The 25,150-nt window shown below is 47.4% G+C and overlaps 1 protein-coding gene across 1 annotated transcript in view; it reads right to left on the bottom strand.

Annotated features, from left to right (window-relative positions):
• LOC143402597 (gastricsin-like) overlaps positions 1-22,126 on the bottom strand; it is a 37,272-nt gene extending 15,146 nt beyond the window's left edge. The window contains exons 1-6 of the mRNA XM_076860161.1: positions 22,062-22,126; positions 20,844-20,994; positions 20,382-20,499; positions 19,357-19,475; positions 18,817-19,016; positions 17,698-17,820 (exon numbers count right to left, since the gene is read on the bottom strand). Coding sequence (XP_076716276.1) covers positions 17,698-17,820; positions 18,817-19,016; positions 19,357-19,475; positions 20,382-20,499; positions 20,844-20,994; positions 22,062-22,126 — 776 coding nt within the window. The remainder of the gene's footprint in view (positions 1-17,697; positions 17,821-18,816; positions 19,017-19,356; positions 19,476-20,381; positions 20,500-20,843; positions 20,995-22,061) is intronic.
• Between the last annotated feature and the right edge of the window lie 3,024 nt (positions 22,127-25,150).

The following is a 25,150-nucleotide window of genomic DNA, read 5'->3' as shown; positions in this document are numbered from 1 at the left end:
AATGGATCAAGGAGCTTGATATCAAATCAGAGACTCTGCGTCTGATAGAAGAAAAAGATGGCTACGATCTACATACTGTGGGGTCGGGCTCCAAATTCCTTAATAGGACACCCATAGCCCAAGAGTTAATAACTAGAATCAACAAATGGGACTTACTTAAACTAAAAAGTTTTTTCTCAGCAAGAGAAACAATAAGAGAGGTAAATAGGGAGCCTACATCCTGGGAACAAATTTTTACTCCTCACACTTCAGATAGAGCCCTAATATCCAGAGTATACAAAGAACTCAAAAAATTAGACAATAAGATAACAAATAACCCAAACAACAAATGGGCCAAGGACCTGAATAGACACTTCTCAGAGGAGGACATACAATCAATCAACAAGTACATGAGAAAATGCTCACCATCTCTAGCAGTTAGAGAAATGCAAATCAAAACCACCCTAAGATACCATCTCACTCCAGTAAGATTGGCAGCCATTATGAAGTCAAACAACAACAAGTGTTGGCAAGGATGTGGGGAAAAGGGTACACTTGTACATTGCTGGTGGGACTCCAAATTGGTGCGGCCAATTTGGAAAGCAGTATGGAGATTCCTGGGAAAGCTGGGAATGGAACCACCATTTGACCCAGCTATTGCCCTTCTCGGACTATTCCCTGAAGACCTACAGGGATACTGCCACATCGATGTTCATAGCAGCACAATTCACAATAGCTAGACTGTGGAACCAACCCAGATGCTCTTCAATAGATGAATGGATAAAAAAAATGTGGCATTTATACACCATGGAGTATTATGCAGTACTAAAAAATGACAAAATCATGGAATTTTCAGGAAAATGGATGGCACTAGAGCAGATTATGCTTAATGAAGCTAGCCAATCCCTAAAAAACAAATACCAAATGTCTTCTTTGATATAATGAGAGCAACTAAGAACAGAGCAGGGAGGAAGAGCAGGAAGAAAAGATTAACATTAAACAGAGACATGAGGTGAGAGGGAAAGGGAGAGAAAGGGGAAATTGCATGGAAATGGAGGGAGACCCTCATTGTTATACAAAATTACATATAAGAGGTTGTGAGGGGAATGGGAAAATAAACAAGGAGAGAAATGAATTACAGTAGATGGGGTAGAGGGAGAAGATGGGAGGGGAGGGGAGGGAGGATAGTAGAGGATAGGAAAGGTAGCAGAATATAACAGTCACTAATATGCCATTATGTAAAAACGTGGATGTGTAACCAATGTGATTCTGCAATCTGTATTCGGGGTAAAAATGGGAGTTCATAACCCACTTGAATCTAATGTATGAAATATGATATGTCAAGAGATTTGTAATGTTTTGAACAACCAATAAAAAAAAAAGAAATGTGTCTAGGGGTTACCTAACGTCCCCAAGCAGGGATGACATCATTGAGAACTGTGTGCTTACGCGATGCCCCTGGTGGTCTGACTCAAGTCCTGGCTCCCAGCACCCCAACACCTTGGGGATGGAATTGGGGTGTGTGGGGGTCAATAGGTAGCATGGTGATGAGGACATGTTGGTTACAAGGCATTTTTGATGCTGTAGATGGAGTTGGAGGCCAGTGGCAGATTAAGGATGTCTTCAGAGGCTTTCGATATCCATCAGGGGACTTGGAGAAACCATCAGCACATGCCCAGGTCACACTCACAGGACACGCCATCTGGGCATTGGCCATGCCTTGGGCAGCAGAGTGAAGAAAAACCTGGAGCAGGGCATGATTGGAAGGCCACCCCTGTCTTGTCCCCTTCTTCACTGTCTCTCCCTACACCCCCCCTGCAACTCTGCCCTGACCTAGTTCTCCTGGGAGGGCTCTGTGTCCCCCATTACCCTTTACCAAGCCCTGGTCTGCCCCTCTCTGGCCCAGGTCTGGTTCATCCTGTCCCACTCTCCATCATCTGGGGCCCCCCACACCTATCCCCCTACCTCCTCCCCCTCTTCCCATCCACAATCTTCCCAAGGCTGAGCTGACCTGAAGCTGGACTGCCAACTCTCCATATTGGGGGACTGGAAAAAGTCCCCATGCCAGCACCCTCTCTGCCACTTTGTACCCAGCACTCAGGGCTCCAACAGATTGGTCACACCTTTGGGCCCCAGGCAGAAGGCCAGGGCCACACCTGCCAACCAAAGACAGCATCTGGCCAGCAGGGGATTTTCCACTCTGGCCACCACTGCCCACTGTCTATCCAGACCTGGGCATCCTCCCCAGGCCTCATTTTGGGGGAGGCAGGGAAGGAATTAGGGTCTGCCCAGTTCTCCCAGAGAGGGAGGCCCCTGCCTGATGGTTGTCAATGCCAACTCAGTTCCATTCCTCCCTGCAGTCCCCAGAGCCATGTGGGACTCTGGAGAGGAAGGCAAGGCATTTCCCCCTGAGCTGGGCATCCCCACATCCGGAAGAGAAGGAAAAAGAGTCATAGGATCCTTGGATTCCTGCTAAGTCCATGGAATGCCCTGACCTCGGGAGGCCTACTAGAGCCAGCCTGGGGTTCCAGGGACCCTTCCTCCTGTGGTAGGAAACCAGGGGTCTGACAGTTGTCAGGCTCGCCTTCCCCAGGCCCAGTGACACCACATCCCTTCTGAGTGTCCCTGGCTTCAGCATCAGGATAGGCATCCTGCTCAGCTGCCAGGATCTGAGGATCTGCAGCCCCTCCTACCCCCCTGTTCCTCCTGTCAGTCTCCTGGAAGACCCAGGTGGCCTACTTCCTCCCCTCCCCTGTCCTGTCCCACCACCCACCCTCCATACACCAAAGACTCACTCTTTGACATGTCTGGCATCTGCAGTGTCCGAAGGCACCTGAGAAGTCCTCCTGGGCCACCTCTGACCCCACACAGAAGCCCACGGAGGCCTGGCCTGCTGGCTCCCACCTGAGTTCATCTTCTCCCCCAGACACCACACAGCAGCGCCATGGTGCTGGGTCTCCAGTGTCTAATCTTGGGCCTCCTCTCCAAGACCAGATCCTCCCAAGTGCAGAGACTGGGCATTCCACATCTCCGTGTCCAGCTCTGGGCTTAGGAAATCAGTAGGGTTGATGGAGCCCAGGGGATGTTCTCGTTGAAGTTCTGCTACAGCCCACACCCTATTATCCCAGGGTGCACACTTCCTCCTAATGACCCAAACTGCTCTCCTGGGAGACCTTGACCCAGAGGGGATCTCAGGGCCACAGGCTGCTGGTGTCCAGGAAAGAGGCAATTCTTGTGCAAGTCCTTGTCTCATTTCCTTTCAGCCTCGTCTTCCTCAAAGTTTGTCATAAGCACTGTGTGCAGTGGCTGCAATCCCAGCAGCTCAGGAGACCGACGTAGGAGGATTGCAATTTTGAGGCCAGACTCACCAATGTAATGAAACCTTATACAACTAGTAACAGCCTCTTTGAAAATAAATATCAAATAATAATTTTTTAAAAGCTCATTGGTAAATCACTGTGAGTTTAATCCACAATTTAAAAAAAAATTATAGTCCCCTGTGGCTAACTAAATGAAGTCCAGGCTTGTCAGTAGACCCTGCAGGATGCTCTCCATCTTTTCTGCCAAGTGCCTAAGCTCTTCTTCCACTGTGCACACGCCTTTCTCCCAGGAGGCCTGGTATTCTCCTGCCTCCATGCTCTGACCTCCATCTGAAAGACCCTTCCCAAAGGCACCTACCCGGAAACTCACCTCACCCTTCAAGACCCAAGCCTTCCCCATGTGCTCACCTATTCCTACACTGACCCCTCAAAAGTGGAGAATGTTGATTGTCTTCCCGTGGTGTCTACTTCATAACAGCTTATATCCCCTTCACTTGCCCAACATGTACCTCAAAGAGTCCTCTTTCTGCTGTGACCCCTTTACCAGCTCAAAGACATCTGTTAAAATGACACTGAGAGTTCGGAGTCCCTCTTAAAGTATAACAAGCACATAGCACGCAAACTATCACTGCCCATCCTTCACCCAAGCCAGACATCACTAATCAATTGTGTTGCTCTGACCCCAGTGTTCAGAAAGCCTTAGAATCTTTTTTATTTTGATTTTTTTTTTGTTGTTGTTGTAGATGGACAGCATGCCCTTGTTGGTTTAGTTTTGTTTATGCGGTGCTTAGGATTGAACCCAGTGCCTCATACATACTAGGCAAGCCCTCTGCCACTGAGATACAGCCCCAGCCCTAGAATCTTTTTAATATATTTTTAAAATTCATTCCAGTTAGTTACACATGACAGTAAAATGAATTCTGACACATCATATATAAATGGAATATAACTTCTCATTCATCTGTTTGTACATGACGCACACAGGTCATGTAAATCAACTACACACATATGGAAATAAAGTCCGATTCATTCTACCATCATTTCTGCCCCTGCCTGCTCCCCTCCCTTCACTCCTCTCTGTCTAGTCCAAAATACCTCTATACTCCCCCACCCCATTGTCAGTTAACATCCACATATCAGGGAAAATATTCGACCTTTGGTTCTATGGGATTGGCTTATTTGGCTTATCATGATATTCTACAGTTCCTTCCATTTACCCACAAATGCCATAATTTCATTCTTCTATAAGCAAGTCTTAGAATCTTTCCCCATCTGGTGTTCCCTGATGGTCTTTCAATGCTTCATAAAGTGACAGTCTCCAAGTCATTTGATGTAGATTATTTTTTTAAACTCTAGATACTTAATTTCATTTAGATTCTCTCTCTCTCTCCATATATATATATATATATATATATATATATATATATATGTGTGTGTGTGTGTGTGTGTGTGTGTGTGTGTGTGTGTGTGTATCTTATTAAAAACTATCAAGGCAGGGCTGGGCATAGCTCCATGGCAGAGCACAGGCATAGCATGCTTGAGACCATGGTTCCACCCCCAGCACCTTCCCAAAAAATAAATAAATAAAGTTTTTAAAATAGTAAGGACTCTTCAAACTGCACCTGCCTGCTCCTTCCTTCATTATCTTGCAGACCTTATTGTGCACACCTAGATTTGAACCTCACTGAGGTCAGTGTGTAAACACAACTCGCTCTGCTCTTATCACACCAGACTGCGGCATGTGCACCTTTCCATGCATTAAGATATGCCTCTTCCTTATCACTTAACACTTGCAGAGGTTACCTGGCGCTCTCTCCTGCTGGCCCTAGGCACTGGGTCGTTTCCAGTTCTCACTGCTGTCAGCAGCACCTGGGCTCACCCCCGACACTCACCAAAGGAGTGAAGTGCTGAGCTCCCCATGACAGAGACATCCAAGCAGAGGCTGAAGGGGCACCTCTTGAGAGCTCTCCTGTCGTGGGTGTGAGTTTGGGCCAGGATTCTCTGTTTCCCTGTGCATTCTAACCGTGAGATTGTCCACTAAACTCTGGGGACAATTACTCAATAACCTTAAGTCTTTCTCAGTTATCCATGTGCATGTTTAGTTAAGATTTCAGCTATTTTCTTGGGCTTTTGGTTTTTCCTTAAGTCTTGGTGTGTGTTTTATGTTTTCACCATTACTTCATCCAGACCCACTGGGAACATACGAGACCTGAGATTTTGTTTTTCTCAAGCTCAAGGGTATACACTATTAAATGTTGACATAACTCTGGAGTCACAGACAGTTGTGACATAGTGAGGAGTGGTTCTCCCTAATTTTCATGCAGGACCCCCTAATGTTAACTCACAAAAATGTGCCCTGGTCACATCAGGAATTTACTCTGATATAATGCTACAGACCTCATCTAAATGTCACCATTTGTGCCACAAATGCCCCCTTTCTTGCCCAGGATCCCGTCTAGGTTCCCACATTGCTCTTGGTGATCATTTCATTCTCCTTCCATCTGTGCCAGCTCCTTGGTTTTCTGTCCCTTGTGACCTTGTGACTTTTTGTTGTCCTGACCAGTCCCTTTGTAGACTGCCCCTGGCTGTAGGTGATGCTGGTGTTTTCTCATGGTGAGGTTCTGGGGGGTATTTGGAGAATGCTGCAGAGGGGATGAGCCCTCTGCGGGCACCCTGTCTGGATGGTGTGATGTCCAGGTGTCCTGTTCCTGCCCACTTAGACTCCGTCCCTGGTTAAGGTGGGATCTGGCAGGTTTCTCACCTCCAACTTACTGTTGTGCTTAGTAATGAATAAGAGTCTTCTGGGGAGAGGAGTGGAGACTGTGCCGACCTCCTGCTTCTCCTCATTCTCCTGCTCTGGGTGTAACAGCTGTTCACAGTTTTGCCTAAAACAGTCATTACAAAGGTGTTTGCCTAGTGGTGATTTTCTATCTCCATCATTCCTCTGCACTGATGAGATTTCTACTGTAAGCAAGAACTGGACCTGAGGTTTTAGATGGGCTCCTGCCCTCCTGGAAAACACCCCATCCCAGAGGGCAGGCCGGGCAGGTGCTCTGTATTTAATGAATCATGCAACCCTCTTGACAGTCCCACAGAAAGGCTGACTTGTCTCCTTCTATAGAGGAGTCTGGTTTATTTGAACCTGAAACATCTGAAAATAAGTCCCTCTGTGTGTAACAAAGAAATAGAAAGACTGGTTGTTTTCCTCTGCTCTATTGGTGAACTTCACCTTGCTCGAATGTCTGGCTTTGGTGGAAAGGGGGTGCACTGGGTGGATGGAGGCCCCTGAACCCAGCTCCAGCCTCAGCAAGGGTCTGTGGGGGTGGAGCCTGAGGATGGACTGGCCTCTGGTGTGCTCCTAGATGTTTTCTGGTTCTCATTTTTGCTTTACTTCTGTAATTTGTGAGGTGGCAAGAGAGCTGGCTGGCTTTCTCTGTGGAACTAACCAGTAACATCTGAGTTTCCCATTTCTAGAGACAAGAATGAAATCAAAATTCCTCATAAATTTCTCTGACTTGGATGGGGAGGCCCTTGCCTGTCATCCAGCAAGTTGTGAGGCTGAGGCAGGAGACGACAAGTTCCAGGCCAGCCTCAGCCATGTAAGTGAGAACCTTAGCAATTCAGTGAGACCTTGTCAAGTTAAAAGTAAAAAAATCCTGTGGATGTAGTGAAGTGGTAGAGCATCCCTGGATTAAACCCTTACTACCATTAAAAAAAAAAAAAAAGGACTTTTCTTGCAGGCACCCAGTCCTGTCCCATCAGTCCTGGGCAGCAGGTAGGATCATGCAAGAACTTAGAGGCTCCCTCAGGAGCATGTGAAGGCTATGGACAGGACTCCCCAGAAGAAATATGTCCCCTGAAGAATGAAGGGTGTTCCTGACACATGGAGCCTACTTCTCTTTGCTGAGCCCTCTCAGCACATATGGAAGGACTTGAGTGTGACATGGGATGAACTTGACTTAGAAGACCCACCTCCATCACTTAAGGCTTCTTTGACCTTGACAGCCCCTTGCCCTTTCCCACCCTGTGTGTGCTTGTGTGTCAGAAGGAATAACCGTCTGTGCCTGCAGCACTGCTGTCCAACCCAGTGAAGCCCTGCCCACGGCCGTGCCTGCCGCAGTCCTGGCTCTCAGCTGAGTCTGGGTCTTAACATTGGGCAGGAGATGGGGCTGGGGAGGCAAAGGCCAAAGGACTTAGGTGAGACTGAGAGTGTTCATTCTGGTTCCTTTTTTTCTTTTTTGGTGTCTCTGTGTGTGTGTAATACCCAGGATTGAACCCTGTGGTGCTTTACTACTTAGTTGCATCCCCAGCCCTTTTTACTATTTGACTCTGAGACAGGGTCTTGCTGGGTTTCTGAGGGGCTTGCTAAGTTGCTGTGCCTGGACCTGTCAATCCTCCTGCCTCAGTGTCCCAAATTGCTAGGATTACAGGTGTGCTCCCGCCTGCCTGGCAGTATTCCACTTCCTGATTCGGGTAGGAGTGAGGTGGAGTCCTCTGGCTCATGAGAAGTCAGTGTGCTCTACTCCTGATAGCTCACCTGTTTTTCATGTGTATTGTACTTCAACAAAAAGTGTGAAAAAATGGCATTTTTTCCTTTTTTAATCTAAATTTTATTAGCGCATTATTTGTACACAATGGTAGAACCATTGTGTCATTTTCATGTGTGCACATACCACTAATTGGTCAATTTATTCCCCAGTACCTCCCCTGTCCCTCCATGGATTTAAAAAAAGGGCATATCTACACAATGGAATACTACTCAGCAATAAAAGAGAATAAAATCATGGCATTTGCATGTAAATGGATGGCATTAGAGAAGATAATGCTAAGTGATCTAGTCAATCCCAAAAAACCCAATGCTGAGGTCTGGTATGCCACCTGCTTCACTCTTCCTGCTAAGGATTGCTTTAGCTATTCTGGGTCTCTCAATTTTTTCCAGAACAATTTCATGATTACTTTTTCTGTTTCTATGAGGAATGTCATTGGAATTTTGATCAGAATTGCTTTGGAAGTATGGTCATTTTGATAATATTAATTCTGCTTATTCAAGAGTAAGGTAGATCTTTCCATCTTCTGAGGTCTTCTTTGATTTCTTTCTTTAGGGTTTTGTGATTTTCATTATATAGTTCTTTTACCTCTTTTGTTGTTGTTGTTGTTTTGTTGTTGTTTGTTTGTTTGTTAGGCTATTGAGAATGGGGTAGTTTTCTTCATTTCCCTGAGGATTTGTCACTGATATATAGAAATGCCTTTGATTTATGGGTGTTGATTTTATATCCTGCAACTTTGCTGAATTCGTTTACTAGTTCTAGGAGTTTTCTGCTGGTACTTTTAGGGTCTTCCAGGTATAGAGTCATATCATCAGCAAATAGTGCCAATTTGAGTTCTTATTCCTATGTGTATAGCCAATCCCCCAAAACCAAATGTTGAATGTTTTCTTTGCTATAAGGAAGCTGATTCATAGTGGGACAGGGAGGGGGAGCATGGGAGGAATAGACAAACTATAGATAGGGCAGAGGGGTTGGAGGGGAAGGGAGGGGGCATGGGGTAATTAATGATGGTGGAATGTGATGATCATTACTATCCAAAGTACATGTATGAAGACACGAATTGGTGTAAATATTCTATGTATAAAACCAGAGATATGAAAAATCATGCTCTATATATGTAATAAGAATTGTAATGCATTCTTCTTGATTTAGAAGACCCATCTCCACCATATATATAAACAGAATGTAATTTGGAGTTTTGATGGGGAGTGCACTACCTCTGTGGATTGCCTTCGGTAACGTTGCCACTTTCACATTATTAATTCTGCCTATCCATGAACATGGGAGTTCTTTCTATCATCAAGTGTCTTCTCCAATTTATTTTTTCGGTGTTTATAATTTTTGTTGTAAGGGATCTTTCACCTCCTTGGTTCGATTTGTTAAAGGATTATTTGCTTACATACTTCCAACTTACTTGCTTGTGTATTTTTAAAAAATATTTATTCTTAAGTTTTAGGTGGACACAATATCTCCATTTTACATTTATGTGGTGCTGAGGATCAAGCCCAGTGCCTCGTTCATCCTAGGGGAGCGCTCTACCACTGAGCCACAACCCCAGCCCCTTGCCTATTATTTTTAGGCTATTGTGAATGGAATTGTGTCCCTAGGTGATTTCTTTTAGCAGATTCATTACTGGTGTACAGGAAAGCTACTGATGATTGTGTGTTGATGTTGCCTCCTGACATTTTGCTCAATTTGATTATTAATTCTAGAAGTCCTTTGGTGGAATTCTTTGGATCTTCTAAGTAAAGGATCATATCATCTGCAAACAGTGGTAATCTGAATTCTCTCCTGTTTGTATCCCTTTTATTTCCTTCACTTGCCTAATGGCTTTGACTAAACTTCCAAGTGCCAAATTGAAAAGGAGTGGTGAGAGTGAACATCCTTGTCTTGTTCCTGATTTTAGAAGATATGCTTTCAGTTGTTCCCCATTCACTATGATGGTGGCTTTGGGCTTGTTGTATAGAATAGCCTTTATGGTGCTGAAAAAGCTCCTTCTATCCCTAGTTTCATCAGTGCTTTTATCATGAGTGAGTGATAAATATCCTAAGCTTTTTCTCTGTGTCCATTCAGATGCTTATGTGACTTTTCTCTTAATACCATTTATGTGTTGAATTATACTTATTGATTTGCATATTTGGAATCACCTGTGCATGACAGAATTTAAACCAACAGGATCATGAAGTACAATCTCTTTACTGTGTTGTTGAATATGACCTGCTAATATTGTATTAAGGAATTTTGTGTCTATGTTCATCAGGGATATTGTTCTGTAGTTTTCTTTCCTTGATGTGTCCTTAACTGATTCAGGTATCAGGGTGATACTGACTTCATAAAATGAATTGAGAACTGCTCCCCTCCCTCTTTCTGTTTCACAGAATAATTTGAGAAGCGTTGGCATTAGTTCTTCTTTAGAAATATGTTAGTATTCAGTGGAGAATCCACCTGGTCCTGGGCTTTCTGTGGTGGAAGGCTTTTAATTACTACTTCAATATCATTGTTTTTTATGGCTATGTTTTTGTTTTCTGTATTCACTTGGTTCAATCTGGTATGTCATGTATATTTAGAAACTCATCTATCTACTCCTTCTTTATTTTCCACTTTATGAGGGTATAAGTTTCCCAAATAGTTCATAATGATTGTCTGGATTTCTGTGATGTCTGTGATGATATCTCCATTTTGTCTCTAATTTTGTGTGTGTGTGTGTGGGGAGGGTACCAGGGATTGAACTCAGGGGCACTTGACCACTGAGCCACATCCACAGCCCTATTTCATATTTTATTTAGAAACAGAGTCTCACTGAATTGCTTAGCATCTTGCTGCTGCTGAGACTGGCTGACTGGCTCTGAACTCAAGATCTTCCTGCCTCAATCTCCTGAGCCACTGTGATTACAGGCATACACCACTGCACCTGGCCACAATCCTTTGTATTAAAAAAAAAAACTTATTATCTGTTTCATAAATTTCAGTTCTAACCTTAATTATTTCCTTCCTTCTACAGGTTTTCAATTCATCCTTATTTTGTTTATTGAGAATCTGATTTTTTTTTAATTTTGACTCCTTTAAACTTTTAAAAATATTTTAATTTCTTTTAGTTCTACATGAGAGTAGAACGTATTTTGACATATTACACATAATGCAGTATAACTTCCCATTTGTGGTTGTACATGATGTGGAGTTACACTAGTCATGTATTCATATATGAACATAGGAAAATTATGTCCAATTCATTCTACTGTCTTTTCTATTCCCATCCTTCCTCCCTTCCCTTTATTTCCCTTTGTCCAAACCAAAGTGCTTCTAGTCTTCCTTTCTCCCTCTATTGTGTGTTAGCATCCTCAAATCAGAGAGAACATTCAGCCTCTGCTTTGGGGGGATTGGCTTGTTGCACTTATAATGATTATCTACAGTTCCATCCATTTACCTGCAAACTTTGCTCTTCTTTAAGGCTGAGTACTATTCCATAATGTATATATACCATAATTTCTTTTTCATTCATCTGCTGATAGGGCACCTAGGTTGGTTCCACAGTTTAGCTATTGCAAATTGAGCTGCTATAAACATGATGTGGCTGTGTCACTGTAATATGCTGATTTTAAGTCCATTGGGTATGTACCAAGGAGTGGGATAACTGGGTCAAATGGTGGTTTCATTCCATGTTTTCTGAGGAATCTCCATACTGCTTTCCAGAGGGATTGCACCAATTTGCACTCCCTCCAGCAATGTATGAGTGTGCCTTTCCCCCCACATCCTCACCAAGGTTTACTGTTACTTGTCTTCTTGATGATTGCCATTCTGATGGGAGTAAGATGAAATCTCAGTGTAGTTTAAATTTTCATTTCTCTCATTGCTAGAGATGTTGAAATTTTTTCATATATTTGTTAAACAATCATATTTCTTCTTTTTTGAAGTATATGTTCAGTTCCTTTGCCTATTTATTGATTGGATTATTTGTTTGTTTTCTTTTGTGTTGGTGTTAAGTTTTTTGAGTTCATTATACATCCTGGAGATTAATGCTCTGAGGTGCAAGTGGCAAAGATTTTCTCCCATTCTGTAGGCTCTCTCTTCACATTCTTGACAGTTTGCTGTGAAGAAGTTTTTAGTTTGATAGCATCCCATTTATTGATTCTTGATTTTATTTTATGTGCTTTAGGAATTCCTTGTTGAGGAATTTGGTTCCTAAGTGACATGATGGAGATTGGTTCTACGTTTTTTTGTAGTAGGTGCAGGGTCTCTGGTCTAATGCCTAGATCCATGATCCACTTTGAGTTGAGTTTTGTGAGGGATGAGAGGGGATAAATTTTATTTTGCTTCATATGAATTTCCAGTTATCCCAGCACCATTTGTTAAAGAGGCTATATTTTCTCTAATGGATGTTAATGCCACCTTGGTCTAATATGAGATAACTGCATTTATGTGGGTTTGTCTCAGTGTCTTCTATTCTGAACCATTGGTCTCCATGTCTGTTTTGTTGCCCATACCATGCTGTTTTGTTACTATAGCTCTGTGGTATAATTTAAGTCTGGAATTGTGATGCCTCCTGCTTCACTTTTCTCACTGAGGGTTGCTTTGGGTATCTGGTCCTCTTCTTTTCCCAAATTTATATCATGACTGCTTTTTCTGTTTCTATGAAGAACAACTGTGGGAAGCCATCTATGAGCCATGTGTGGACTGAGCAACATTCAAGTCATTAGGCAGGAAAACCTGATTCTGGGAACTCCCAGTTGAAATCCATTGGTTCCAGAATGCTGGATTCACGTGGTGCCCTGTCCTGGCTCACTGCTGGAGTTCAAGCTTAACCTTGCAAATGAGAGTGACCCGCTACAGCCAAACTGCCTCCCAGAGATGGGTGTTGCTAGATGCCAATCAACCTGTTTCCTGCAAGACCTGCTACTGAAACAAGATCCCTCCCACTGAAAACTTAACCCTGGCTTTGTGTACTCCCACTTCAATAAAGGATTGGGGCCTTTTTCAATTGTCCAGTTCCAGTTCCTATAAAAACTGGAAGACCCATCAGATGCTCCACTTTTTAAATCTAACCTTTGTCTTTGTCTTACTTCTTACTGATTATTTCAGACTTTTAATTTTCCAAGGACTTTTAATTTCACACCTCCTGGGCAGGAATCTCCTCTGACAGGGCTCTGGCAACAACATCAAGTATCATTGAAATTTTAAAAAGAACTGCATTAAATCCATGTAGAGCTTTTTGTAGTATGGCCATTTGGACAATACGAATTCTGCCTATCCAAGAACATGGAGATATTTCCATTCTCTAAGGTCTTCTTCAATTTCTTTCTTTAGTGTTTTGTAGTTTTGATTTTGGGGTCTTTCACCTGCATTGTTAGATTGATACCCAAATATTTTAATTTTTTTTCAGACGATTGTGAATGGGATAGTTTTCCTAATTTCTTTTTCAGTTGATCCATCAGTGAATGATAGGAATGCAATTGATTTCTGGGTGTTAGTTTTATATCCTACTACTTTGCTGAATTTGTTTATGAGTTCTTGAAGTCTTCTGGTGGAATTTTTGGGGGTCTTCTAAATACAGAATCATCTTGTTGGCCATAGGGATAGTTTGAGTTATCTTTCCTTTTCTTATCCTTTAATTTCTTTCTTTGATCTAGTGCTCTGGCAAGAGTCTCAAAGACTCTTGTTGAATAGGAGTGACAAAAGAGGGAATCCATGTCTTGTTCTGCCACTTTTAGGAGGAAATTCTTGGAATTCTTTTTTTTAAGAGAGAGAGAGAGAGAGAGAGAGAGAGAGAGGGAGAGAGAGAGAGAGAGAATTTTAATATATATTTTTTTAGTTCTCGGCGGACAAACATCTTTGTTTGTATGTGGTGCTGAGGATCGAACCCAGGCCACACACATGCCAGGCGAGCACACTACCACTTGAGCCACATCCCCAGCCCTGCTTTGGAATTCTTTTATTTTTTTTTCTCCATTTAGAAAGATGTTGGCCTTCAGCTTAGCATATATACCTTCTACAATGTTGAACTATGTTCCTACTATCTCTCGTGTTTTGAACATAAATGGATGCTGTATTTTGTTCAATGCTTTTTCTGCATCTATTGAGATAATCATGTGATTTTTGTCTTTAAGTCTATTGTGGTGATTAATTACATTTATTGATTTCCAGAGGTTGAACCAACCTTGCATTCCTGGGAGGAACCCTTCTTGATAATGCACTGCCTTTTTAATATGTTTTTGTATGCAATTTGCCAGTATTTTATTAAGAATTTTTGCAACTGTGTTCATCATGGATATTGGTGTGAAGTTTTCTTCCCATGATGTTCTTTGTCTGGATTGGTGTCAGGTTGATAGTATGAGTTTGAAAGGGTTCCCTTCTTTTCTATTTTATGGAATAATTTGAGGAGGATTGGTGTTAGTTCTTCTTTAAAGGTCTGGAGAACTCAGCTGAGAATATTTCTAAACCTGGGCTTTTTGTTGTTGGTAGGCTTTTGATGGTGTCTTTAATTCCATTGCTTAAAATTAATTTATTTAAATGTTCTGTGTCCTCCTGATTTGATTTGGGTAGGTCATATGTCTAGAAATTTGTTGATATCTTCATGATTTTTTATTTTAGTAGAGTATAAATTTTCAAAATAGTTTCTGATTATCATCTGTATTTCAATAGTGTCCATGGTGATATTTTCTTTTTCATCATCAAGAATTCATTAATTTGAGTTTTCTCTATCTCTTTTTTAGCTTGGCTAAGGGTTTATCAATTTTATTTATTTTTTCAAAGAACCAACTTTTTGTTTCTTCAACTGTTTTTGATTTTTTTTCCAATTTCTTTGATTTCAGCTCCGATTTTAATTATTTCCTGTCTTCTACTGCTTTTGACCCTGTCCATAGCTCTGGGTCAGCCCTCCTTCAAATGAAAGTCCTGGGACCTAGGAGTCCAGGTAAATGCAATCTTCCTGACTCAGCCCAGAGGCTCCAGAAGCCCTCCTAGAAGTAGTTTCTAGCACAGCCTCCCCGCTCTAGGATTCCATGAAGGTTGCAAGGGCACACAGGTGTCTAGAATCTTCAGAAAATTCTGGCCAATGTTGATTAAGAGCTGAAGGACAGACATCTAGACCTGGGAATTGGGCCCCCAGTCACACTCTGAGAGGACATACTTGTGGGTCCTGGGGTTGGCGGTACCCCAGGGTGTGGACAAGTGGACCGACAGAGCATCTCAGGTCGTTAGAGATGGGACCCTTTGCCACGGTCAGCCTCTCTAGAGGGAAGCTGTGCAGACACTCCAGGCTCTGAGGGCTCAGGGCCTCTCCCAAGCCTCAGCTCAGGCTCTCTTTCTCTTTTCATCTCAGTGACCCACCAGGGAACCTCATGGCCTCACAGGTCCTTCAGAGGGAGACTTGTCCTGATTCCTACTCTCCTCATTCCCTGAGGCCAAGACCACGCCACAAGAAAGCTCCAAAAACAACAGGTTGGTAACATGGGAAACTATTTATTATTAGAGAAGGTCCACAGAGGAGGGCAGAATGCAGAGAGGACGCAGGCAACATGGGGCCGAGAGGAGGACGGGAGCCCAGGTGTCCAGGAGGAAAGTCTAGGCGAGAGTGGCAAAGCCCACCCTGTTGTTGGCCAGGTCAAAGATGGAATAGTAGGACCTGAGGAAGACGTCCCCAAGAATCCAAAAGGGCTGGCCATCCTCCAAGGACATGTCGATGGATTCCAGACCCACAGAGCAGTAGCCATCCTCCTGCTCCACAGAGAAAGGCATTTGGTCACACATGGCCTGGGCACTACTCAGCCCTCAGCCCTGGGTCACTGGCACACTTTTAGAGATGAGCAGAGAAAGAACTGCCCCTGAGGACTCAAAGACCAGCTGATTCACCAGAGTAGGGGCTGTTGGGAGAGGTTCTCAAATCGGTGAGTTCAGGCTGCCTTGGCCTGTCCCCATGGGGGGAACTCTTCTTCCCCCAAGACCCCTCCTGCACATGATTTATAGCAGGTCTTCAGGGTCATTAAGGCTTGGAGAAAGACCAACTTGACTGAAACTTTGCCTTCACCCTCATCATCTGTGCAGGGGGATCAGCTATTGAACCTCTATGAAACTCCAGGTTTCCATTTGTAAAAGAGAATGAGAATCTCCCCCATCAAATGCTGTGACAATCATGTGGGAAGCCTGGGCACCGGGCTGCACAGTGACTAGCCCTAGACAGAGCCCCTCTCCACTGATTAAGAGAATAACTGATCATGGGTGACACTCTTCTGGTAGGGATAATCCCAGGTGACATGAGTTAGGAAATGGCACAGGGCCAGGTGGAGCTTCTCTGGCTGCACCTGTTCCTCCACCCCAGTGGCTCAGCCCCAGGGACCAGGACTTACATTGAGGATGTAGGCAGAGGGTGGCAGAGGGAACTGCACCCCGTTGATGACGAAGGTGAAGGTGGGCAGGTTCTGGACGTCATTACAGTTCACGAAAAACTGCAGAGAAACAGGTTCTTCCAGGTCCCCTCATTCCTCACCCCAGAGCACCTGCTAATCCTCCCGGATGCCCAAGACCTCTTTTTGGAGCAGAGAGCACAGTTCAGTGCAAATGCTATGTAGGAACTGCGTGGGTGTCAGGTGCTCTGCTAGAGTGGGTGACATCAGGAGAGACCTGAGAATGTCACACACCCAAAGGCGCTCCTTCTGCCTGAATGACCCCTCTGAGAGGTTGAATCGCTGCCCTTTCCCTGCAGGTGTCCTTTGAAACCACACAGCCATGTGCAAAAAGTGGAGCAGGGCACCCTCCCCTAGTGGGGAGAGCTAAATAGATGACCCATCTCATTTGGCAGGACACACAGGAGCGAGGGGGCATAGCTGTGTGGAGGAGAGGGAGGTGTGGACTGAAGGTTTGTCCCTTGTAGCTCCCTTTGTTGCCCCAACATTCCAGTTACATTGTTCTAACTCAAAAACCCAACCAGCAATCAATCTGATTTCCTGAATGGACGGTAGCACAGAAGAAATTCGTGCCTGACAGTGACTTCCCATGTCCCTCGGCACCCACATATGGCTCCACCTTAACCACCCTCCAGCCTCAGCCTGTCCCAGGACCTGGTGTTGGGTACCCCATACTCAGTACATTGGGCAGCACAAGCATGGAGCCCATGCTAGTTTGGTGTCCCATGTGGAACTAGAAATGGCTCTGAGTGGACTCTCCTGGCCAGGGGACATCCAGGCCACACCCACCTGTCCATACTCATCCTCCTGGGCCCCAATGGTCTGCAGAAGGGAGCTCAGGTGCTTCTTGGGCACAACAAGCAGAGAGGTTCCTGTGTCCACCATGGCCTGGCAGCCCTGGGAGCACCAGCCAGAAGCCTCTTCCCCAACATAGAACCTGGGTGGCAAGAAGAGGGCAGCCTCAGCCTGACCAGGACAGGGCAGCCAGGGGGGACCTTCCCGGCACTGGGGAGCAAGCATACCTGAGGCCAGTGCAACTACTCGCTGCCTCACATTCCCACTAGGTCTATGCAGGGTCAACTAAATGGCCCAGGGGTCTATTTCTAATGACTTCAAGGAAGTTTTGAGAAGCACTGAAAACCAGGGACATCATGTTTTTTAAAAAAGACATGGAACAAGTTAGTTGTCCCACATACCTCAGTTTTGAATCTGTGGGGTCCTGTGTGATTGGACAGGAGCTTCTCCAGTACTTGGGATTCCACATGTGCCCCCCACCCCTTTCTCCAGACTCAGCCATGATGCCCCTGAGGAGGCCAGCTGAGGCTCTAGGGAGGACAGGCTACAGGAGTCCTCGGTGACCACACCTCAGTGGAGCCTGGATGAGTGCATGCTACAGGTGCCCAGAAGCCAGCTCCAAGGAAGGAGCGTCCCCAGGAACCCCCAACCCAGACTCACTCCTGGATGCTGATCTGCCAGTAGAGCTCCTGGGTGACAGGAGCCCAGAAGATCTGCCCTGTGTACAGGCTCTCATCCACACCTCCAAAGATGACCGCTCCTCCGTCCTCAGATCCCTCTTGGCTGCAGGACACACAGGCAAAGGAAGTGAAGGAATGGCCAAGGAGTGGGCACCCATGCTAAGCAGTCACCTTCAGAGGGAAAGAGCTCCTTCCCTGGTTTCCAAAAGGTTTTTCTGAAGACAGGGCCATGGGTCCCCTCAGACTTCTGAATGGCACTGTCCCACAATGCCCTATGTCAAGGACAGCCCCAACTCTGTAGACCCCACCCACACTGTGCTGTCTTCTGCTTTTCATTTCATGTCTTTGCTGCGCCCTGTCACCAGGAGCCTCACAGATACCCAACTTTTTCTTTTCCTCTGCAAGTGGACATGGGCAGGGCTTTGGTGGAGGGGAGGAAAAGACAGGCCATGTTTCTTCCAGAAGAATCCCCTTAGTGGTAGCAGAGTGGGTTGTTCCTAGAGGTTCATGTGGTGTGGAAACAGCCAAAAGGAGTCCCTAGTGTTAGTGACAGGGTCAATGTGTTGAAAGCAGGATAAGGAGACCAAGCCACAGCATTAAGATGAAACTGACTCTAGACGGTAGAGAGGAAGAAAGCTGGTCAGCAAGAGAGAAAAGCCAGGCCCAGGGCCTCCTGAACTGGCCTGCTGTGGGGGCTGGGGAATCAGTGGGTGAGGAATAGTCGAGGGCCTAGACCAGGAGACTCCAAGACCTAGAAGGACTCATGCAGGAGGTGAGGCAGCGGGTCACTGGACAGAGAGACCTCAGGGAGAGGCACAGGCGAGGCAGTGGGCTCTCAGGGCCCAGAGCAGCAGGCGGGCCCAAGACATGGGAATTAGAGCAGCGACACCTGGGAGAAGTTCAGACTGAAGAAGGAGAGACCATCCTGTGTCCTGAGAGTGGACTGGGGCAGGGGCAGGGGAGCAGGAGAGTCAGAGCCCAGGAGCTGAGGCTCTGAACAAGCATGGCCCAGCCACCCCCTGCTGGGAGGTCTCCTCACCCCAAGGGATCAGAACTTGGTACAGGGCAGGAGTTAGGGACCCGCAGGGCAGTCTCTCACTTGCTGAGGTAGACGCTGAACATGGGGCTGGACAGGGCATCCACCCGCAACATGCCCTGCAGGGCTGTGGTGGCACCTCCTGCGGACAGGGCAGGGTAGGCCAGGCCCATGATGCCATCGAACTGCATATAGACAAAAAAGGTACCCGGCTCCTGCTCACTCAGGCCGAACTCCTGGTTGGGGACCTGGATGCTCTCGACCTGTGGGAGGAAGACACATTGGAGGGGAGGTGACACTTTTGACTGCATCTATGTCCTCCTGCCCCATGCCACCAGAGACCCTCCATGGTCTTCCCTCCTCCTCTGGCCCATCTGCCCACTTCTCCACGGGCATCCCAACTGTCACTTCTCTTCCAAGGGCCTCCTTCACTGTAGCCTCCCATCCCCACACCTCTGCCCCCCAGTTCTAAGCTCCTGAAAAAAGGCACTATCTGACTGGTCACTCTGGTGCCCCATCCCTGGACAGGAAAGAACAAGGACATCTAGGTCCCCACCCTCTCACACCCCCATCCTGGGTGGGGGTGGCAGCTGGAGCACTCACAGTCAGGGTGTCATAGCCGAAGAAGCCAGTGAGGCTGCCGGTACCATACTGCATGGAGAAGGTCTGCCCATTGGTGGAGAAGGTGGAGGACTTGCTGGGGTTGAAGCGAGGGTGTGTGGCTGCAGGAGGGAGCCATGGAGGCCAGGGGTGAGCAGAGGGCTGCCTGGCTCTCAGGCTCATGGGCTGCACTTCTGCCTGGCCCTCAGCCTAAGCTCCCAGCCTGAGGCTTCAGCACCCCCACCTGGTCACCAAGGAGGGACTGACAGCCTTGGCCCCTGGATCCTCTTAGTTGGAAGGCATTGGCCTGAAAGCCCATGTTTCACAGGTAATTGGATGCCCGGATGATGACCTCCCTGTAAGCAGGTGCCCTAGACTCCACCTCTGTCTCTACCCCACCAGAAATTGGCACAAAGCCTAGTGGGAAATGCTCATTCAGTGAGGAGTGCGGGGAGGCCAAGAGAAGAATCCACTCACCCCAACCTCAATTCACCCTGGAGTTGGGCATCCTGGGATGTAGAGATGGCATGGGGTGTGCCCATGGTGGACAGACATGTCCACACTCCAGCCCCAAGATTTTGGAAGGAATCAGGGCAGACTTAAAACTGAAGATCCTCTGTCTCCCTAAATGACTCCAGGACAGGGACCACATCCAGTATAGTTGTGGTCAGTCCCTGGAGAAACTCAGGGAGAAGCTAGTGGATAGGAGAGTGGAGGGCGAGGCACAAGAGTGAACAGCGTCCTTACGGGAGGAGCAGCACTGCCCAGTGAGCAGGAGAGGGTGGAGCGGAATGAACTGGAGGGGGTGAGGTGGATGGCAGAGATGAAGGGGTCCATCCCGACACAAGGCAAGGCAAGGGGCCACCCTGGAGCAGGGCCAGCCTCCTCCCTCTGGCTTGTTGATGCCCTGAGACCCTCAACAAGTCCCTGGTCCTCCTCAGGAGTGAGCACCCTTCCCTGCCTGCATCCCTGGACATGCCAGTGCCCAGCCCTGCCCAGGGGCCCTCCCTGCCCAGCCCAGCACTCACTGCAGGCCAGGCTCTGGCAGTAGACCGAGGGCACCCACAGGTTGGAGGAGCCAGTGTCAAACAGGACCAGGAAGTTCTGGGGTGGAGTCCCGATGCTGATCTCACCAAAGTAGGCAGCCTGGGAAGCCATGGGGACAGCTGTGAGCATTAGGGGGACCCTGGGGCCAGGCTTCTCCATGGGCAGTGTCCTTCCTAGGACAGCCCTGCCCTAAAGCATCACCAAAAGCCAGGGTCCCAGACACACAGGCCTCAGTCCCAGCCTGCCCAGGGCAGCCATGTGGTCTCTGTGCCAGGTCAGCTGCCAGGTCATTGGGGCCCTCCCCATGCTCTGCCCAATGGGCCACTCACAGCAGGGTGGCCCTGGCTGGCAGGACTGGGAGAAGGGAACAGCCTCAGGGTGGGAGCCCAAGGAGTCCCCAGGTTTGGCAGCAGGGACAGGGACACCTAGAGACTAGGACTCACATCCATGTAGGTCATGGGCTCATAGAGCACGCTGAAGTCGCTGAAGCGGTACTTCTGAGCGGGGTCGTACTTGTGGGTCCTCAGGAAGTCCCCCAGCAAGCCCTTTTCCCTCATGGTCTGACGCATAGTCTTCATTTTCCTCAGGGGGACCCTAGGGGAGGCTGGGTGTCAGGGCAGGGCCCCCCTCCTGCCTCTACCTTCTCATTTCTTCTCTCCCTGATGATCTCCCTCGACTCCTTCCCTCTTCCTCTTCTTTCTTTCCTTCTCCACTTCTTTCAACCTCACTCAGCACTTCTCCAAGACTCAGGAAACAATGAACTTCCCTCATGCCTGCCCTCAGCCCCTCTCAGGGGTCCTGCTCCTGCCCTGGCCTCTGCTCTCAGAGACCCTGAAAATACTTCCCATGAAGGGGAGAGGGACTTGGGACGCTGGGACTTTACACCTTCCAGAGGATGTCTGCTGATATTTGTTCTTTTGTTGTTTAAGGGTCAGGTCTGGGATGTGACTCAGTGGGAGAACATTTGCTGAGCGTGTGCCTGACCTGGGTGCAGTCACCAGAAACATGAAAACATAGAAATAAAATAAAATAGATCTCAGAAATAGCAAAACTCACACCAAAGGGCGTCCCTTCCTGTGGTGCACTCTGGTACCTGGTACTGCCTATGAGATACACCATGGAGTAGGGGAGCAGCAATAATCCCCTAATATGTTTAAATGCAGCTGATTGAATGTGTGGCTATAAAACTGCACACAGGAAAGGCCCTCTGCACTCTTCCCAGGTGGCACAGCAGGCAGGGTGGCAGGCGGGGAGCCCTGTGTTCCTGAACCAGATCACCTGCTCCATCCTGAGTTTTCAACCCCTCATGTTATAGTGATTTACAGGAATTAGTGTTTTTGCTAAAATGACTTTGGCTTCTTCCAACCAATTTGGGGTCTCAGGAAATTTTTGGAGAGATTATCTTCTCCTCTAGAAAGGAGTGTTATTATCTGTAGGAAGAAACCACACCCTTCTTGTAAAGGCCGGCGTGGGCATAGTCACCCTACTCTCTGCTTCAGGACCATCTTCTCCCCTCAGTCTGGGGGGCTCCAGCAGGGGCAGCCTTCCCTGGCCCAACAGGGAATCCCGCTCAGACCCAGCTGCTGCCCCAGACTAGCTGCTCCACACAGGGCTGCAGGCTTCCTGAGGTTCCCTGCACCCACAGCCAGGTCCACACTCACCTGACAAGTGTAGTCGATGCCTCCAAGGCCAGGAGGCAGACCAAGGCCACCACCATCCACTTCATGATGCCGATTCCCAGCTGGTCACAGAGCAAGCGCCACTCTGAGGTCCACAGTCGCACTGGAGTGAAGACTTCAGCACTCCCTCTTTATACCCCCTGGATGTGGCCGAGTCCCTCCCTCCGTGCCCTGGGCAAGCATGACCCTAACCAGGGTGTCCCCTGTACACCAGGTAGGCATTGTTACTGTGTTTTCCCCCTGGACCATGGCCACAGCTGACTTTTCAACTTGTTGACTTTTGAATCCAACAGCAGAGGCCAGGAGGTACCAGTGATAAGACAGAACAAAGCAGCCATAAGATGGAGGGGCAGAGCTGCTCCTCCTCCAGGAACAGTGGTTGGTGTGGGCATTTGGGGTGAGGTCTAAGAGGCAGAGACAGAGAGAGGGGCATAGGAACGTAGGCAGGTTTCTTGGCCAGCAAGTCTTGACATTGGGGATCACAGGATCTTTGTTATGGGCACTCTCCTGTGTCCTGTAGGCAGGTTGACACCATCCTGGTGGCTGCCCACTGGGTGCCAGGAGCAGTCCCTGAGCTGTAACAATCAGAAATGTGTGTAGGAGTTAACTAACGTCCCCCAGTAGGGGTGACATCATTGAGAACTGTGTGCTTAAGTGATGCCCCTGGTGGTCTGGCTCAAGTACTGGCTCCCAGCACCCCAACTCCTTGGGATGGAATTGGGGTATGTGTGGGGGTCCCGGATGAGTAGGTAGCATGGTGATGAGGACATGTTGCTAACAAGGCAGTTCTGATGCTTGGGATGGGGCTGGAGACCAGTGGCAGAAGTCACTGACTGGGGGTGTCTTCTGAGGCTTTCCAGATCCATCAGGGGACTTGGAGAAACCCTCAGCACATGCCCAGGTCACACTCACAGGGTACACCATCTGGGCATTGGTCATGCCTCAGGCAACAGAATGGAGAGGAGCCGGGAACATGGCACAAGCAGAGGACCACCCTGTCCTTGTCCCCTTCTTCACTGTCTCTCCCTACACCCCCTGCAACTCTGCCCTGCCCTAGTTCTCCTGAGAGGCCTCTGTGTCCCCCACTGCCCTTCACCAAGCCCTGGTCTGCCCCTCTCTGGCCCAGGTCTGCTTTTTCATGTCCCTCTCTCCATCATCTGGGCCCCCCCCACACCCATCCCCCCACCTCCCCTACCCCTCACTGCCACCTCCCCGTCTTCTCATCTACAATCTTCCCAAGGCTGAGCTGACCTGAAACTGGACTGCCAGGAAAAAGTCCCCATGCCAGCACCCTCTCTGCCACTTTGTACCCAGCACTCAGGGCTCCAAACAGATTGGTCACACCTTTGGGCCCCAGGCAGAAGGCCAGGGCCACACCTGCCAACCAAAGACAGCATCTGGCCAGCAGGGGATTTTCCACTCTGGCCACCACCGCCCACTACCTATCCAGACCTGGGCATCCCCCACAGGCCTCATGATGGGGGAGGCAGAGAAGGAACTAGAGTCTGTCCACCCCTTCCAGAGAGGGAGGTCCCTGCCTGATGGTTGTCAATGCCAATTCAGATCCCTTCCTCCCTGAAGTCCCCAGAGCAAATGGGACTCTGGAGAGGAAGGCAAGTCAGGGAGCATTTCCCCTGAGCTGGGCATCCCCACATCCGGAAGAAAAGGAAAAAGAGTCATAGGATCCTTGGATTCCTGCTAAGTCCATGGAATGTCCTGACCTCGGGAGGCCTACTAGACCCCAGGCTGGGGTTCCAGGGACCCTTCCTCCTGTGGTAGGAAACCAGGGGTCTGACAGTTGTCAGGCTCGCCTTCCCCAGGCCTAGTGACACCACATCCCTTCTGAGTGTCCCTGGCTTCAGCATTGGGATAGGCATCCCTGATCAGCTGCCAGGATCTGAGGATCTGCAGTCCCTCCTACCCCCTTGTCTCATTTCCTTTCTGCCTCACGTGCCTCAAAGTTTGTCATAAGCTGTGTGCAGTGTTACATGGCTGTAATCCTAGCATCTCAGGAGACTGAGGTAGGAGGATTGCAATTTTGTGGCCAGACTCACCAATGTAATAAAGCCTTATGCAACTAGTGACAGCCACTTTCAAAATAAATATCAAATAATAGTATTTAAAAAGCTCAGGGGATGTTGCTCATTGGCAAATCACCATGCATTCAATCCATACTCACACACACACACACACACACACAAAAAAAAAAAAAAGTTAGGGTCCCCTGTGGCTAAGTAAATGAAATCCAAGCTTGACACTCAACCATGCAGGATGCTCTCCGTTTCCTGCCAAGTGTCCAAGCTCTTCTTCCACCGTGCACACTCCTTTCTTACAGAAGGGGTGGTATTTTCTTGCCTCCATGCTCTGTCCTCCATATGAAAGACCCTTCCCAAATGCACTCACATGAAAACTTGCTTCACCTTTCAAGACCCAAGCCTTCCCCACGTGCCCACCTACCCCTACATTGACCCCCCAAAAGTGGAGACTGTTGATTGTCTTCCCGTAGTGTCTTCTTCATAACAGCTTATATCCACTTGTCTTGCCCCCAATCCTACAACATGTGCCTCAAAGAGGCCTTTTTCCTGCTATGACCCCTTTACCAGCTCAAAGACATCTTTTAAAATGACACTGAGAGCTCAGAGTCTCTCTTAAAGAGTAACATACATAGCATGGAAGCTATCACTGCCCATCCTTCACCCAAGCCAGACATCACTAATCAATTGTGTTGCTCTCACCCCATTGTTGAGACCAAGCCTTAGAGTCTTTTTTATTTTTATTTATTTTTTTTATCATTGTAGGTGGACAGCATGCCCTTGTTGGTTTAGTTTTGTTTATGCAGTGGTTAGAATTGAACCCAGTGCCTCACACATACTAGGCAAGCCCTCTGCCACTGAGATACAGCCCCAGCCCTAGAATATTTTTAATATATTTTTTAATTTATTCTAATCATTACACACAAGGGTAAAATGAATTTTGACACATCATATATAAATGGACTATAACTTCTCATTCATCTGTTTGTACATGATGCACACAGGTCACGTAAACCATCTACACACATATGATAATAA

Source organism: Callospermophilus lateralis, chromosome 6 (assembly GCF_048772815.1).
Source record: "Callospermophilus lateralis isolate mCalLat2 chromosome 6, mCalLat2.hap1, whole genome shotgun sequence".
Taxonomy (NCBI): Eukaryota; Metazoa; Chordata; class Mammalia; order Rodentia; family Sciuridae; genus Callospermophilus; species Callospermophilus lateralis.
Note: the sequence above shows the minus strand (reverse complement) of the source record. Positions and strands in the feature narration are given on the sequence as shown.